Source organism: Aythya marila (assembly GCF_965140915.1).
Source record: "Aythya marila genome assembly, chromosome: 13".
Classification (NCBI taxonomy): domain Eukaryota; kingdom Metazoa; phylum Chordata; class Aves; order Anseriformes; family Anatidae; genus Aythya; species Aythya marila.
Genome location: NC_139054.1, coordinates 13,210,351 through 13,228,407, shown reverse-complemented (window position 1 = coordinate 13,228,407; position 18,057 = coordinate 13,210,351). Strand labels below are relative to the sequence as shown.

General features: G+C 47.2%; 1 protein-coding gene and 1 long non-coding RNA gene across 6 annotated transcripts in view; both read right to left on the bottom strand.

Annotated features, from left to right (window-relative positions):
• HMGB3 (high mobility group box 3) overlaps positions 1-14,602 on the bottom strand; it is a 33,324-nt gene extending 18,722 nt beyond the window's left edge. For 2 of the 5 annotated variants that reach the window (XR_014318411.1, XM_082770971.1), the window contains exons 1-5: positions 11,733-12,494; positions 11,085-11,164; positions 7,872-8,062; positions 4,197-4,320; positions 2,794-2,876 (exon numbers count right to left, since the gene is read on the bottom strand). Coding sequence is in view for 1 of the 5 variants with exons in the window: in XM_082770971.1 (XP_082627097.1) it covers positions 2,794-2,876; positions 4,197-4,320; positions 7,872-8,062; positions 11,085-11,164; positions 11,733-11,740 (486 nt within the window). In the remaining 4 variants the exon portion in view is untranslated. Of the gene's footprint in view, positions 1-2,793; positions 2,877-4,196; positions 4,321-7,871; positions 8,063-11,084; positions 11,165-11,732; positions 12,495-12,914 lie in introns of those variants that run through there. The other 3 variants (XR_014318409.1, XR_014318410.1, XM_082770968.1) reach the window with 3 other exon arrangements.
• A 177-nt stretch (positions 14,603-14,779) lies between these two features.
• LOC309883242 lies at positions 14,780-16,390 on the bottom strand. Its single transcript, XR_014318422.1, has 3 exons — positions 16,271-16,390; positions 16,070-16,133; positions 14,780-15,992 (listed from the first exon to the last, which is right to left on the bottom strand). It is a non-coding gene; the product is annotated as an uncharacterized lncRNA (long non-coding RNA).
• Between the last annotated feature and the right edge of the window lie 1,667 nt (positions 16,391-18,057).

Sequence of the window (18,057 nt, the reverse complement as noted above, 5' to 3'; positions counted from 1 at the left end):
GCGACACAGCATCCTTCCTATAGCGCCTAGCACGTGTTACCCCAGGAGCTCAGAGCTCTGGTGGAAGCCCAGGCAGCTTTACCTCTCCCAGGTGCTACCAGGACGCCTGAAGACTCCACCAGTGCTAGCCGGCCAGCCTGGCTGCAAGCAGAGCTAGCCCAGTGGAAGAAGGCAGAGGAATAAAAGCTTTTCCTTGCTCTGTTTGTCAGGCAACAGGTCACACATGCTTGCAGACAGATCCCAAAGCCTGTCTCTACTCTCACATTTCCTCCCTTCCTTTCCCTGACACATCTTCTTGTGCACTTTGCTCGGCTTTCGAAGTAACACTCCTCTCCGCTTGTTCTCCTTCCCACTCCTTGTCACTGGAGTCCTGCTGCTGTCATCACACTCCCATCAGACTTCTCCTTTCAACTGTGCGTTTCCACGCTGTCTCTCCCAACTGTCACATACGCTTCTGGTTCCAACATCTGTTCCTCCCCCTCCCAGGGAAGTTGCTCCAAAACATGCTGCTTTCTGTCTGAATGGCAGGAAGGCTAAATTTGGTTGTACACGTGGCACTACACAACCACCTGGGCTCTGGAGCGAAAGCCTTCTCTTTTGTGAGCAGGTCACATCAATTCCCAAGGTTACAGGCTTAGTCCCTCCTTATGCTGCCAGGATGGGGAGGGAGAAGCGCATCTTGCATCGTGCAGCATCGGTCAGCAGTAGGCAGGGGAGCAAAGGAGAGGGATACTCGCTCCCCCTCTCAGGAAGAAGAGCTGCATTATCATTTTCTGTAAGGGTGTAAACAGCTTCAAGCAGTTTTGTCACCACGGGGTTGAACATCCGGACCCTTGCTCCACCCCAGTGCCCTGGCTGGTGGCAGGGCTGTAGTACAGCAGCACCACGCCTCAGCAGCACCTCTTTGCTCTGTCCTTGGGCAGACAGAAACCCGAAATCTAGCCCTGTGTAAAACCTCAGGGCAGCAAACAGCATCCTGGTCCTGGGGTCCTACCACCCCTCTCCAAAGCAGTTGGGTGTCACTCAGCAGAGAGCTGTGAAGGCCCAGCCACATTGCACCCAGTGACCCTCTGCTTCTAGGCAGAGGGAGGAGGCCAGCCCATGCCATGGGCCCACCAGCACCCCAGCAAGGGCTCCTTTGACACCACCACTCAGCTCTCAGCTGCCAGCATATTCTCCTTCCCCAGGCACAGCACACAGCTGCACCAGGCCGCTCTGTATCTGCAGCAGGCCCCTGCACAAATGGCACAGCTGATCACAAACCTTGTGAGTTAGCACAGGTGAAGTCGTGTCTTCTGTCAGTGTGGCCACTAATAGTCCTTCCTCGACCAGGAGAAGGCTTCCACAGCCTTCAGGCACGCCCCAAATCAGTGACAGCACTTTGAGACAAAGGTTCAGAGGTTGTTTTTTGCTAGCAGGGATGTTGGTGAGCTCTGCCAGTCGTTGCAACCACAGCGAAGGAACTGAAATGCAGTTTCTATTCTATTCCCCTTTCGGCTGCTTCTAAGTTTCTCAAACAGATTCCTACTCAGGGTGAAATGTTCAGTGCTTGGTCTCAGCTCAGAGATGATTTCTTTTATTTCCCCCTGCAGGAACTGTGAGCAAAATACTAAATGCAATAGATTTGGAGTTTGGGGAGTGCGAGTAATCAGATATTTCCCCCCTGTTCCCTCTGATACCATATGTTCCAATTGGAAATTTTACACTTGCATACTGGTAACTCGTAAATGGTGGAGATGATAGACTTCAAATGTTCTCATTGAGAGGCAGAAAACAAACCCAGATTTAACAAAATAATTGGTTCAATACTGTTAAGATGAGTTTAAAGAATTCTGATAATGCTTTTCCCTTCTCCGGTGTCCCAGGAGGGACAAGTACACACGATTCATTTTAATCTATGTGCTATAATTTTAAGGATAGCTGACACAAGGTGGTCTTTGTTAAGATGTATCTATTTGCTTTGAAATCTAAAGAAGTTCAGCACTTACAAACTGCCAGAAATCACAGACCTATTATTCAGGGAACTTTTGAGCTCTGTTGTCAAAACCATCAGAAGTCCTTTAGCTGAGCAGCTCCTATTCAACGCATCTGTGTGCTCATTTGCAAATCCTACAGGGACTGCTTCGAGCTTTACTCTCCTCAACTGCAAACTCACTTAAGACTAAGGGCAGGGAACCCCAATATTCCTACAACTGTGTGGTTAGAAACCAAGCTTCTCAGAAGCATCAGCACCTTAACCTTGCCCACAAAGTCAGCTGGGTCACCTTCCATGTCAGACAGTTGTTGTTTTTTTAATTCAAGGTCCCTTGCTGAAGACAGACAGCCCTGAAAATCCCATGCAAACTTCGCATGCCTATTCATACTCCATGTGTTATTTACAAATGCACGCCAAATGAACTTCAAGCACAGGTATTTCCTGATCACAAGTGCTCAATCATTATTAAATTCCTGCGTGCACAGAGATGATTCTACACCTGATCATTTCCTGTGGCAGGTTTGCTAAGGGGATGGAGGGAGACAATATCCCTCCCTCCCTTCTCCCATTAGGGCTGCATGCCACGGGGGTCTTTTTGTATGTGAGTAGGGGGTTACTGAGCAGCTGCCCAGCCCATCTTGCTTCCCCCTCTCCATCCGTGGTCCTGTTCACAGCCAAGAGTCACTATTGACAGCCCACATGTATTTAAAAGCTGGGCAGCAGATCACAACCAAGACAGACCAGCACAACATGGCATAATAAAACAGCATACAAAATAACACTCCTTGGGCACAGAAGTCCCACAACGTGAAACTCACCAAACACAGGGGCTGGCAGACCATCGAGGAAGCAGAGGATGGCTCTCTTCCAATCCCGCTGACCAAAGAGACCCCGCAGCCACCTGGAACACAGCAAGAGAGAAAAGCTCTTTAGCAAGCAGCTCCCAGCCTCTCCTCTGCCTCCGTGGCATCTGGCACAAGCCAGTTTCACACCCAGAGCTCCTGAGCAGTTTGGTCACTCAGCTAGCAACACGCCTTAACGATTCATGATTGTTACTCAAGTCCCACCTGCAGGCAAGGAAGCCTCCACACCAGCCTACTAACACTTTGGGATAGCTGCGGGCTCCCTTCCCAAACCTCCTGGGTACACCTTCGTTACACCAGTTTTACAGCATGCTAATTCTATTAAGCACTATGGAACCAATCCTGATTTATGCCAGTGGGAGGGAGAGAGTAATCAAGTCCTACATCCTCTCCTTCTCAGCTCCTGGTGCTGCTCAGATCTCCTTCACACGGTGCTTCGTTCCAGTCAGCTTGACAGAATTACTTTGCTTCTGCATCCTTAAGCTCCGGCCATTCTTTGCTGTAATTCCTTGCAGCAACTTCTGGAAAGGTGTTTTTCTCTCTCCGTTCCCCACAATAAATGAGTTTGTCACTTGAAATATACTGCCAATGTGTTACATGTCCCACAGTGTTTGTGGTTATATCAGAAGTGTTTGTTTATAGCACCATAATTCAGCAATATCTTGATTACAGGAGAGATGGTGTTGTAACTCACTGTGGCTACAGAGAATATTATTTTTCTTTACCTTTAATATAAAATGTTGATTTTTAGTCAATACGCGGCAAGAAAAAAGTGCAGCTGTTGCCCTAGTAACCACCTGTCTTGTAAACCATGAGATGTGAGGAGCACAAGGTGTTAATTGTTCCAAGTGCTGCTTGTGGTCAGGGATAAAAGCTAGAATGGGCGAGATCACGAGAAACATCTGGGAAGATAAAGTCAACTGGTCTCTGCTTGGAGAAAGCCTAGACAACAGCGAGCAGGAGAGATGAGGCAGGGAGAAGTAACACTGCCACCAGAGGAGCAAAATTAACCGAATTGTGGCTGTGCATGAAAGTATCCCTGAGCAAAGCCTCCGAGTGCACAGCTTGTTTCTGGGAGCCTGACAGGTTGTACCAGACACACGCAGAGTTCAGCCCCTCCAGCACCAGATGTAGCAGCTCTTCCTGCAGCTCATCCTCTCCTTCTGACCAGACCGGTCTCCATTTCCCCTTCTGCGCTGTGTCCGGGGGTTTCCACGTGCTGCGCTCCAGGAGGCTCCTTCCACAGGTTACTCAGCGAGGAACAAGGATCCCTGCCCCGCTGCAAGTGCCACCACATCTCTGCAGAGCATTTCCTCCACAGGAGCAGGCCAAGACAGAGCACCGTCCCTGTCACCTACCTGTCTTGCAAAACAACTTCGCTGCCCTGCTGAGCAGCTCTTGCTTTCGGGCTCCTTGCCCTGCACGCCACGCGCCACCTCTCTCGCTGCTCCTGCCACGCGCTCGTCCCGGCCGTGCTGCCTGCTGAGAAGTTGGAGCAGTTGGTCACCCGGCGGGCAGGCTGAACTCTGCAAAGCATCTGTGTTTCCACCCCAGCCTCCTATGGGACGGAGCCTCTCAGCTCCAGCAGGCTGCATGCTGGGGCTGGGAAAGCAGCACCAGAAGGGCACCTTCTGCAAAAGGCCTCCAAGGGAGGAAGGCTGCACGAGGGCTTCTCCCCCATGTCTCCTCTCTCTCTAAAACGAAAGCAAGCTGGCGAGCCAGCAGCCTCACACTCTGCAGCATCTGCCATCTCTCCCTTCCGTTCCCCCCCTCCCAGCCCCTGCAAGCTGGAGAGCAAACACGACTGCTGCTGGATCTGGAGGAAAGTTTTCTACTTCAGCCCCTTTTAACCATTTACCTGCTCTGGACACCCACTGAACCTGCCCGTATCTGCATTCCCTTAGGAAATAAGGACAGGGAGCACAGCAAAAGCAGCATATTTATAAGCTAAGCCCCTCCCAGGGGGCAGAGTTATGCTAATGGTGGAGCCTCGGTCCCAGTGCGTTGCATGGATTGCATGGCAGTAACATATGGTGCAGAGGGCTTCAGGCCAGCAGCCTCGTGTTCTGCACGCCGCAGCTTCCCTGGCACATGTGGCCAGGAGCAGTGTCCAGCCACAGGCACACAAGGTCAGTGGGGCAGGGCCAAGGTCCTGCTTTGACCTGAAAAGCAAAAGGAGGGGACACCAGTGTTGGTGCCCACATGGGCTCCAGGTTCCAGAGATAAATTCCTGATGCCTTGTTGGGGATTTTTTCCCCCCAACCCCCTATTTTATTTTTTTTAACACCTGGCATTCATGCTTGGTCATACAAACATATATCTCAGTGAGCCACCCTGCATGCCATCTAACGATGCTTTGTCACAGTGGTGACAAAGACTTAAGTCTAGCTACACAACCTTGATATTAAACCTTGATTTTTTTTATATATATATATATAAATAAAAGGTTTATTTTATTTCTCTTGTTCCCCGTGGTACTGCCACCTCAGGCCCTCAGCACAGCCTAATGCAGACCTCTGCCACTGACCGGGGCTGGGATTTCTGCCATGCATCCTTTACACTAAAAAAACACGGTCTGAGCTGAGAAACCATGAATTCTTCCAAGCAAAGACTGTCTGGGCAGTGCTTCACATAGCAGAGCCACGTTTAAACACAGGTCTCTGAGTATGACTGAAAAATAAAGATGAATGAGTTCGGTCGGGTAATTAGATAATAAAATTGAGGGTCTGGAGTTTAGCCCAGGAACATAATCCAGTGTGTATGGCTGGCTAGTCTGCTCCCTTTCCTATCGCTAGCATCACCATCTTGACTTAGCACTGAGATCTGCCCTTCACATGGAGCCCAAAGACAGAAATGCATGTAGGCAGCCCAGCCCGGGTACAAGTGCAGGAAGGGATCAGTCTCACCCTGTCCCAGTCTCCTAGCAGCTGCGTTTGTTTACCCTGAGTGAGCCAGAGGAGTGCTGCGGGACCTGGTGGACTCGCCTGCTTCAGCAGCGCCAGTAACTGCACAAGCAGAACAGACCCCATCCCAGGGAGGATTTGCAAGAGGTGCTGTGTTTGGCAGCACAGGGGAAGTGTTTGGGGGCTGGCAATCTGTCTGAGAGCTTGAAGGCTCCACAGGGCTCGTTTAGGCACGGTGGAATTCATCCCACGGCGGGTGTGAGGGACAGCCCCAGACCTCTCTGCACAGGCCCCACCTGGGTAGAGCTGGCTCAGGCTCAGAGATATGTTTGGACAGAGCCAGAGCTAACCCTCGTGCATACCTCACTGTGTAAGTAAATACTAAACGTAGCTATGTGCAGGGTAGTGTCTAAGGGTGGAAAGGGCAGTGCACTCAATCTGAAAGGAAAACTGCCGTTGGTTTTGCTTTCTGGAGTGACTGCTTTCCTATGTTCAGCTTTCAAATTTCCACAGAGCTGAAAAGCAAAGCAGAGGCAAGTTCTCTTTGACTTGGGAAACCCTTCAAAACTAAAGCAAACCCTTCTGAAAGGCAGACTTTGTCAGCTGCCCTATTTTTAGGATTGACTCCTACAGGTCCTTCCTTCAATGATAGCAGCTTTGCCTGAGCAATGACTAGGGACTGCAGGATTTAGGCTTTTAATAAAGCAATTGTGTAATTAAAAATAAATGGGTCTCTAGTGTCACTATTTAAAAAAAAAAATCTTAGATCAAATAAGGCATTTCTTTCTTTTAGGTTTAGTCTGCTTGGATCATGCAGAGCTTTAATGACGCAGTCACAAATGTTGTATTTAAAAGGCCTCTTAGTTGCTGAGAGGAGCCCCAGGAGAGGGCTATTAACTGGCCAAATTAGGCTATTTATTTTTGTGAGTTTTGCAAGTTTGAAAAAGAGAGGCACATTTTCACTTAGGAGAGTGATATTTCAAATAGGTCACAGGAAACTCTGGCAGGCGGGGAGCAAAGCAGAGCGTCAGTAGGAAAACATTAACCAGAGACATTTTGCAAGTGCAAGTCGACATTTGGGTTCCTAATGGCTTCTGAAGTCCATTCAAAAATCTTTCAGTGGATTTAAAATAGGGGCAAGACATCGCAGCTGTGCAGGAGCCCTGGCCTACTCCCGAAAGTCTTTAAAATGACAGAGCTGTGGCTACGGGTGCTGCTGTGAGAGGACCCAGTGTTGTCAGCAACAGCAGACAGGCTCGGCAGAATGTGTTTGAGGGATGTGGACTCGACCTGTTGGTTAGGAAATAGCTGGTGCTTGCACAGATGGCCGGTCAGTGCTGAAAATTCACTGCACCTAGCCCTCCCCCAGCTTGGGTTTTAAATCTTCAGAGAATCAATAAGTTTCATCTTCCTCCCACGTAATCACAGCCCAGAGCAAATCAGGAGCAACTTCATTAAAGCATACAAAGCAAGCTGCATGCATGACTTAAGAGTCAGGCACAATACTTTTTAAATACTCTAGGGCTGTTTAGAAAGGGCTTCTTCTATATGCCACCTCAACAAGAGTGTCATGCCTGCCAGTTTCATGTTATTTCCTCCTTTTCACATTTGCAAATAGGATCAATTAACTTAAAGTCTGCTCAGGAATGATTCAAGTGAAGTTGCTTTGAAGACACTGGCCCCTCTCCCATTGACTTCAGCAGTGCTGAATGAAGCTACTCAGGAGCTGATGAAGCCTGTGGGGTAACAGCTGTTGCTTGGTCCTGTCCCTTCTCCAGCAGTGCTGGGAATCCTTGAGCTGCTGCCCCACAAGCAAGGAGCGCCACTGCATCTACACATGATGGGAAGGCTTTGCAGAATCACAAACATTATGAGAAAATAAATGATATAAGATAATAAAAGCAGGGTTCCTAGAAAATGATACCTAACAGATTCCTGTCCACCAGTCACAGAACTCATAAAAAAAAAAAGTTGAAGAAAAAGTAACCATACATCTATTAGAGCACTCTATCTTCTACAAGTTCTTTCCTCTATAACCCAGTTAATTTAGGACTCTGGGGACTTGTATGTTTGAAGCTCTCAGCCCCCCATTATTTGTCACATCAGTACTTTGGTCAATGAATAACAAACCTCTGTCAAACACCTTTCTGTGACTGCAGCAGGATGGGCTATCAGTGCCACATTCTCCTTCTCCAGCTGGGTAGCCATGTGTGGTTGTAAGCCCTTTATGTGCAGCATTTCCACAGGACCGCAGGTTTTTACAGCGCAGACAAAACATTTACTGGATGAGAATGAGGGAGCTGGCACTGGATTGAAGGGAGCTGAAAGGGAAACACAGAGTACACAGCTTCACTGAAAACCTCCTCGGTCAATACACAAAGCATCAAACAGACCTGACCCCTAGCTTTAGACTTCCAGTAATTATTGTTCTCTCTCCCATCATTGAACAACCCATCCTATATAAAACCTGATTAAACCCAGTTTCTGGCACCATGAAGCCGTGGGCCAGACTGTGAACACCACTGTGCAAGAGAAAAACGGGTAGAGGGAGTCCCTTCAACCATGCCAGAGAAGAAAACCCTGCTCCAACCTACATCACTAGTAGTGTGTGAGAGGGCAGGCATTAAAGCATACTCTGTTTTGCAGACGTAGGAAGGGAATTTATAGATGAAGGAAAAGGACAAACACACTGCTTGTCCACGTGGCACGAGGGGAGCTATAAATATTGTGATACTCGCCTCCAGGAACTCAGGACAACCTCTGCCCTAACTCATACCACACTGTCCCTTTGGACTTTTTACTGAAGCTATTCAGGTTGCTCATGACCAGCTCAGCTGGCTCAATGGTTTGTTACTCCCTTTAAAAATACACTAGGCGAAGCAGTCCTTTTCAAGAAGACACCAAGACTGGTGCTCAGTCTCAGACAAACCTGCTGGAGCTCCAGCTTCACATATTTTGTGATTTTACAGCCCTATTCTGCTGGGCCTTGCATCTGCAGTAGTGCCTCTAGTTCTATTCTGCATACTAGCTCACCCAGTATTATTTATTTAGTAAATAAAACTTAACTGATGTTGTAGAAATACATTTGCAATACATTAACAAGGCCTTAATATTAATCAAAAACGTTTTTCGAGTCTGTTCAAATGTTTGGTGTAAAAGAAGTAGCAGGTGGCAAAGGTCACCAAGTAAATGAAGCCCTCAGGAGAAGTTAACTGTTAGATAACGAAAAGATTGAGGATGATCTGAGAGATACTAGAAACCGCTCTTTCTTCCAGGACCTTGTGGCTCACACCATGTGCTATATAACATATGCAAGACTACCACTTAAAACAACCAAACATGGGTCTGAGTCTGAAGAAATAATTCACCCTTTTCCCACAGACGGGCACAAAGCACACTACACCACAGTGCAGTCCAGGGACCAAGAACTGTGCTTTGGCCCACAGGCCTGTATAAACAAAAGGATGGTCATTCTTTAATGGTTTCAGCAGTGATTCAATGCATTTTAGACCCTTGCAGGGACTCCTCACACTGGTGGCAGAGCAGCAGCCATGTCGCCATGTGGGCACAGCACTGCCCAGCCTGTGGTGGGCCCTGGCCTAGGCCAGTCACAAAATGGCAGCTCCTGCCCCACCGCCATGTCAGAAGGCAAGAGGAGAGGTGGCCAGCGTGGGCCCAGGCAGCTTCGCCTTCCCCACTGAAGTGCGAACACGTTAATTCATGGATGCTTTGCTGGCAGTGTCCCTCACAGAAACCTCTCTGTGGCCTGTTTTCTTTTTGTCTCTGTTTCCCCATTCAGGAAAAAGCTTCTGTCACAACAGCTGCTGATTCATTTTCTGACTTGGTGCCGAGCGTGCCAGACATAACATTCGTTTGCTGCCAAAGTGGTAAAAACAATGACTTACCAGCTCATTTTTCTTCAGTTGATTATGTTTGGGTGGGGGAGGGGAAGGGAGAAAGGATCTTTAATTAAAATTAGATAAGGAGGAGAATAAATCCAGTGAGATGCAGAAAGCAAGGCTCCGAAAGTCACAGGAGAGGGAGAGCACCTGAAGGGGTGAGGTGACACCCACTGTCAGATAAAGGGAAAGAGAGGGGTCCCTGGGAAGATGGGGGCCTCTCAGGTCATTCACTGCCCTGCATGAACCTTTCCCTTCTCACTATGCTTTCCTCCATCAGGTGTCAGCCAATTCTCAGACCAGTAACTCAGATCCGACACGATGCCTTGCAGATAGAGAGGAGCGAAGCTGGCCCAAGACAGCTCTGGTGGGGCAGACAATCCCACCAACGTTTGATCCTCCCCACCTTTCTTTCTGGAATGGAGTCCCATCCTGGATATCTGTTTACTTCTTAAAATATCCACTATTTTTTTTGCCTGGTAAATGGGCCCTGTGTTGACATCTTCCCACATCTTGGAGGTGATGATCACTGACTGAGATTTTGGCTTGCTTGTTAGAGGGAGGTAGACATGAGAGAGAAAAGGGCTGAGTCTGGACGTGATGAGTGAAGTCTGACCTGTTAGACTCTCCAATATTTTTCTCAGTATTTGACAGGGTGCTTTGGACACATGGGAATGAAGCTGATCCATATTCCCTGACCTCAGTCATTTGCCATAGGTCATATTTAGAAATAGCTCACCAGGTCACTAACACTCATGGCAGACATCCAAGTGACACTTAGATGCCAAGAAAACAATGGCACATGTAGCCTGACCACAGTACTGTCCTACTGATGTTTAGCAACAAATTAATTCCCTATCAGACTAGTCTATCTGCAGCCAACACAGAGAAAATAGTACCCTGGGCCAGTTCTACTGGCCAAAATGGGTGGAAAAAAACATATTAACTCTCATATTTAATTTATCTAATACTATTAGGAGTTAGTATAAAACACAGCACAGTGAAGTGCTGATCCCCTACTTGGAAGGCTTTGTCTCCACAGTCTTCAGATAATGAACAAGCCAAGCTGCTGTCCTCCAAGTAATTTCTTCCCATGGGGCTTGTTTCAGTTCTTATTTGAAAAGGAATGGTAGTCAATCACATCAAGGCAATGCAGAAGAGTTGTGGTAACCAGTACCATGGGCAAGCACCAGCTATGGAAGGACCATTCAAAGCATTTATCAAAACAGAGCTATTATCATCACATCTAATGACAAAAAAGACTACGTCATTCAGAGCACCAGAGGCTATAGGAGAGATTTTTATGGCAGCTGAAGAATAATCATTCTTGAGGTCTTTGGCTAACTGTGCAGTGAGATAATATGATTCAAATCAAGGACTCATTAAAGGCTACTTATCTAACGCCCAGTAACCAATCCAGACATATAAGGAGGAAGTGCCTTACCTTTATGATTAGGAAGCTCTTGCATTCTTTGCTTTAGATGGTTGCTTGCGTTCTTTACTTCAGGGGAATAAGAAGAATGGCTATTTGGGAATACAAAACCTAACGTCAAGAAATTGTTCTTGTTCACCAGAGAAAATGAAAGAGATTCTCTAGTATCTCTTGAGCAGGAATGAAGGATTTTCAAGAACACCAAACGAAGCACTTAGTTACCTTCAACAAGCTATTGAAAAAGGCTGTCTGGCTTTTTGGAATATTTTTGGAAATTCATCTCATTATGTCAACTTCTATTCAGACCCAAAGGGAATATTTTTGCCACCATCTTCTCCCAGAACTGGGATGAAGAGAATTGAAATTTCTTGGGTTCTCTGTTCTTCACTCTGCTACACAACTAAACTACTTTTTTTCTTGACTTGGTCTACCTGTATCATTTCACAAGGGCTTCTGCACACTGTCCCTTGGATGTCATTGCTAAATTACTTTGCTCTAGCAAAATATTTGTATTTTAAGAAAATCTCCAACTCAACCAACCATATTATGACAACACGCACTGAGAAAGATTTCTCGCCTGCCATTATCTTTTGCTGATTCAGATCCTGCAGAATGCAATACTGTACCACAGAGCAACACTCATGCTGCAGATCAACATACCTGTCCATCCAGAGACACTCTGGTCTTCTTGGCTTTGGTTGGACCTATAATTTCTCAGCACCTCTGCAAATTAGAGCCAGAAACTAAAACATTAAATTGTATTGCTGTATAAGGACCTTCATTTCCAGGCTTTTATCTGCAGGAATGATATTGCCATTCTATACACTAAACCTGTTTTTGTAATACTATGGTTCATCAGAAGTTTTTATGTTAATACCAAATCAGAAATAATACACATGTGATTCATAATAATCTAACTGAATGGCTGCACTGAATGTATTGCAAGAAATTCTGGTTAGGAAAGAAACTCATTAAAGAAATAGTGACTACTATTATCCCACTGCATATATTGTTCTACTGGAAAGTTTCCTTGAGTAGTTTCTTTAATTAGCAATTTGATATTTTGAAATAGTGTGATCTCCACTACACACAATTTGTAGAACAGACTTGGCTGGCAATACAGAGGAAAACAAGCAATCTTTTCAGAGTTTGCATCTCTAGGGCATATCTTGTCATTTTCCATCTATTAAGCTGCTGAATATATGTGTATAGCACAGTGACACTGTTCTTGTGGGATTTTGATTTTTTAAAAGTTACATAGATAAACAGCTTTTATTTTATTTTTAAACTGGAATAGGATATATTGTCCTTTTTCCCTTTCTTTTCTTGAGAAAAATCCACATAAAATATTTGCATAACTTTTGGCTATTCAAATAGAAGGTGTTTGACCCCAGCTGTATTCCAGTGAATGAATCATTTATGTAGGAGCTCATTGCACAGAACGTATGGTATTTTATCTTTGCTGGTTTTCTGCCAGATACAGTCTGTAGCAATTTTTCCCCTTTGCCACATTTGCCGCTTGATATCCTTTAAAATATACCAGCTCCAAGTGTGAGAAAGCAAAACAGATTCTGGGCCTGCTCTGGCTGAGAGCTCTTTGTGTGCACACTCCTGTGCTGGCACCAAGGCTCTGCTGCTGTTGGAGAACATCCACTCCAGATCTGGGATCTCCTCGCACTGATTCCTTTGAACCAACGTTGATTTAAACTTCACTTGAATCTGTGGGGGACTGCAAAAGCCCAGGAGTGAGCAGAGAAACAGGGATCCTCTGTATAGAAAACAAGAGCTGCCCCAAGGCAGAGGCACAAACTTCCATTACCTGAAGCATGCTAAGCTCTGTACCTGCAGGGAAAGCCGGGAGGAAGGGAGGGTATTTCTGACATAACTGTACGCTGTTCCAGCTCACCTCCAGGTGTCACTTAAGTGGTATTTTGGCAAGATACATTTCGACCTACAATGGCAGGGAACGAGATTATTTCATTAAGTTATTGAGGCATTGCACAGCCAAAGCCACTATTACACTAGGTTTGATTTGAAATGGTAAGTGAGAGGTCAAGCTTTCTCAACACTGATCTCCCGGGGGAGAAGAGATAAGGTGGAACGCAAAGATTTCCACGCTCCCACATGAGTAAGATAAGATCTGAATGAGCAGTCTCATCCGTAGGTTGCTTCCCTAAGCATTTTTTTTATAGCATGTACTGGAAACCCTCATACCTCTCTACACTGATTCACATAATTACGGTTTCCACAAGAAATTCAGAGCAGGATCTCCTCCCACGAAATTTCCTCTCACCTGCACTCCTTTCATCACCGAAGATGACTGTTTGTCAGCAGTACCTCTACTGCTGAGAGAACTCACATGCAGCTCAACTCAGCAGCCAACACAGGCGAGAATATTCCCCCACGTGCAAGCTTCTAAAATGCTCTCCCATGACTGCGCAAGGCATGAAGGTCCCCATCAGGAACTGTTTGTTCAGGTCATATTTCCAGTCTCCGTGTGTTCTCCTTGTCAAGCAAGGGACTGCTTTTACAACAGACAGCCTCCTCCATCAGGAGGTTACTTACCAGTTTTCCGGGAAAGGCTTGCTCAGGTGATGGTGTTGCAGACAGGATGCTGCCCCGTTAATCTCTGCCAACCCAGCTTTCTCATGACTGAGCTGTTCTCCATCATAGGAGGCTCCCTCTTCATTACGCCCTTCCTCCCATGTAGAGCAGAAACATATCACGGCTAAAGTGACCCTAGGTAAATGCTGAGTACAGACAAGACACAGCTTTGAAAGTCACCAGTTAATTCATCTTTCAAAAGCTGACTATTTCTGATGCCGAATGCTTGCTCCTATCCCCTCAGATCAGAAAGCTGGGGTTTATAAACAGCTCCACAAGGCTCTTCCCGAGACCAGCCCAAGAATTTACATTGACATACATGCCTCTGCTATAGGCAGAGTTAAAAGCACCACTGTAATTACAGCTGACTATTGTATAACTCTGGTTTTGGTTGCTCATAACTTCATCTATAATTAATTGTTTAGGCTGAAAATTTCTTCAGCTGGGTTTGCCCTCAGGCTAAACTTTTTCATTTCAGCTGAAATGGCTCAAGTCTTTCCCAAGAATGTGTTTGAGGGAAAAGATTCTCTTTTGCCCCTGTTAAAAGGATCTTTTTGTCATTTACTGATATCTTCTCACACTCCGTACTTCTAAAACAGCACTGTGAAGCACTGGCAGCCTCGGCTGCTGTGAAATGCATGTCCTTCCATATTCCTAGGGGGGTGGGAAAAATATATATATATATGAGAATTTGGCTGTTTTCAGCCTCACTCTCATAAATATCTATAGATAGACAGACAGATAGATATAGATACATGTATTTGCTATTTACACATGTGCAGCAGAGATCCAGCAGCTACTTTGGCTGTCCTCAGTGCTGAGCAAGCTCCATGCTCCACTGTGCCAGGCACTGGTGAGACAACACATGGGGCACCTGGCAGGGCCTGGGGATGCTCCTGTGGTTGCAGGAGGGCTCCCACTGCAAGTGTTCCCTTCAGCAGCAGGGCCTCTGCAGCACCTGGCCAGAAGAGAGCTAGAAGATGGTTTAAGCTGAGCTCTCAGCACATATAACCAGTGAAGAGAGAGAAGAAAAAAAAAAAAAAAAGAAAAAAAAAGAAAAGAAAAAAAGAGAGATGGTTGGACTTTAGTGTAGAGAGGGCAAGGCATGCTAGGAGGTCAGAGGAATGAGGTGATAATAGCCACACTCAGAGAGAATCTAAAGAGGGAGGAACATCTCTTAATTAAGGTATACAAATCCTGTGCTTAACTGAACTCTCTCGATCCCTTCCTGGCACTGCTCTGTGATGTATGGGCCACTTAGCCCAAGGCTTTCACTAATGCACATTTGCTTCTCCTGAACCCTTCCTGTGCAAGGGTCTCACGTGGAAAGCTGCTAAGTGCTGAAGTCACCGAGAGCTGAGCTTTGAACTGTGGCGTCAAACATCCTGCCACAGCCTCTGGAACACGAGGTTTCCAAAAGGGTACATAGCTCACAGACTCTCTGTGCCTCACCTCCCCCTGTGAAGTGAGGATACAGATGCTCCATCTCCTTTAACGCCAGGGAAGTAGCTAGGAAAAAGGGCTTGTGATCAGCCTGCTTCCAGAGCAAGGTAGGAACCATGCACAATGAAGACAACCCCGGGTGCACTCGGAGCAGCGATGGCAAAATATTCAAGAGCAGCTCACAAAACAGCTGCTGTCTACTGTGGTTAGCCAAAGAGACAGAGGTGGATAAAAGGAGTTTATGATCACTCATTAAAGAAGAGCACGACACAGCTCAAAAGGCCTGAATGCCATCTGCACGAGCAACCTTCACCTATTCTTGGGGAATATCTGAACTTGCAGTGTTATGACAGACTAAAGATTTTGCTGCAGCCTTTCAGAGAGGGCACGTGCACAGTGACTTCTTGTCACACAGAAAAGACGTCTCACTGCTGACAACAAACTCCAGAAACACAGGAGTGGAAGTCTTGGAAAATCTGCACAAAACCCTGCAAACTATCAAAATAGATGCCAATAGAGCCCAGAGATGTCATTAAGAAAAAAAGGAAAACCATCACTTAGCCGCCTAGGAACTAACTTGAAAAGCAAAACGGGCCCACTCTAAAGCAGAAATTAAAACACTTAGCGACGGCTCTTACTACTCTGTGAACATGAGTCAGTGCAAGTGAAAATGGTGCACAGATGGGCCAGCACAGAAGCAACAGAAGTGCCGTGATATTTACAAGGGGGAAAAAAAAAAATCTTCCCTTACAAGTGTAAATATACCAGAGAAATCATCCGCTTGCAGTACAAACCGGGGCTTTGATGTAGCAAACACTCCCACCAGGGACAGCGCTGGCTCGATGGGAGGAGTGGGGATGGTAGACGTTGCATCTGGAAGGCAGTAGGCTCACAGTGCTCAGCTTTCCCGAGGAGCCACAACAGGCAGAGCCATGCCAAACGACACATACCATTTTATAGTCTTCATGCAACCAGCAGAGAGGGCCAAGCACGGACCCAGGCCATGGAGAGACGCTAGGAAGGGGAGAAACGTGGTGGGCACTGGCTCCAACACCTGCACCAGCAGCATGAGCTCCACCAGCCCAGGCTCCAGATGCAGCCAACCCTGAACAAACCGCATCCCCTTGTGCCCCAGCAATGTGACAGCTTACAGGTGAATCCAGGATGGTGTTGTTCTGCAAGCGGGTGGCGTTTTGGGGTCCCCCACTGTCTCCCAGACCAGCGATGGCGAGCGCTGTCTTTTTCTGCAGCCTCTCTGAGGTCGCTCCATCAGTTCGCAGTGCTGAACTCCGGGCAGATCACGTTTCTTCCCACCCGTCCTCCCCTCACCTGTAAAACAGCAGTAACAATATTTACACTTCTGCAGTTGGCTCAGCATCGGGGACTGAAAGCCTAATTATCATCAGTGTTATTCCCCGAGGAGCAGCTCGCGGCCTGACCGTGGCAGAAGCATTAACGGAGCCCAAACAACGGGCTGCGTTCCCACAGCGGAGCCGCGGGAGATAGCACAAACCTCACCCCCGTGGTTAAAAGGTCTGACAGCCCTGAATGGGAAAGAAACAGCTTGCTGATCGCTCACCAACTCGCCCACAGTGAATTAGCACAGAATTTCAGACGTGGTTTCCACGTGGGCCCACCAAGACCTCCTTCCCCTTCAGCTGCCGCGCGCTGCTGACCCTGCAGCGTCACACACACTTGCATTCAGCAGGAAAACCAGTTTTAAACAATAAAAACAACTTGCAGGACCTCTCCCCTCCCCTGGGTCCCTCTAACGACTCCTGTGGGTTTGCACTACATTGTCTCGCCCCCTAAGACTTTTCTCTCCCCAGTGTTGTGTGAAAGGCCGGAGCACAGCAGGCAAAATTAATTGAGCAGACAGCAACTCTGCCATCCAATGAACAAAACGAAAGAGGAACAGAGCCTTACACTGAGAGTCACCCCTAAGTATTTCGCGTGACAGCAGTAAGGAAAACACAGCCCTTTTTGTTAATGTCGATAATATTCCAAAATCCGCAGCGCTTCATAATTTCTCGGTGGAAATAAAACCTTTGACATTGGTGGGAATTCTGTCTGGGCACGCGGCGCAGTTGCTACACTCCTGTGAAGCAATAAGAGGCTATTTTGATGGCCAGACCTTTAGCACTAAGATCATGCCTGCCCAGAGCACCTGAAGCTGCAGGGGTCTGGATGTACATGAGGTCTGCAGGAGCTGATGATGTGCAGAGGACAAGACTTAGGTCAAATTGTGTCGGACCTGAACACATCCATGCACACACGTGCTTTCTGCTGAGGCTTGTGCTAGCACAGAAGCTCTCCTACCCTCGTATCGGCACGGTTACTTCACAGTCACCTTCTGCCCGATGTGCCAGACCCCTCTGCTGGATGGCAGCTGCTCTTTTGGTGCAGGCGTGCTTGCTCGGGGCACACATCCCGCTGCTCTCCTGCAGCCTGGGACCGATGCAGCAAGGCTGTTAGATCGCATTTAAATATCAGGGTGATGATAAAGACGACAGGAGGCGAGGGAGTAAGCAGGGGGTAGGAAAAGCATTACGATCACAGCAACAATAAGAGGGAAAGGAAAAGAGTTAAGCTAAAGACAAGGAAAAAAATCAAAGCTGTGTGAGCGTAAATCGGAATCACTTGAGGCATGTGTCAAAATAGTGTCAGATCTTTTTCTGTTCATTAAGTCAGCATTTATACACCCACCAGCTCCTCTTTTTGCTAGCCCGGGATTTCTGCTACAGCTGGAGCTGCACTTTGCGGCATCCCCACTAGGAACAAGCGGGTCTGGAGGCAGATCTGCTGCTCTGCAGGCGCTGGAAGGGAGGGAGCCCTGTGCAGGCGGGCCGGTGCCATCACTGGTGCCACCAGCAGGGGTCAGATCGCCTGGTCCCCGAGCTGCAGCACAGGGCAGCAGCCTCTGGCACAGATCAGAAAA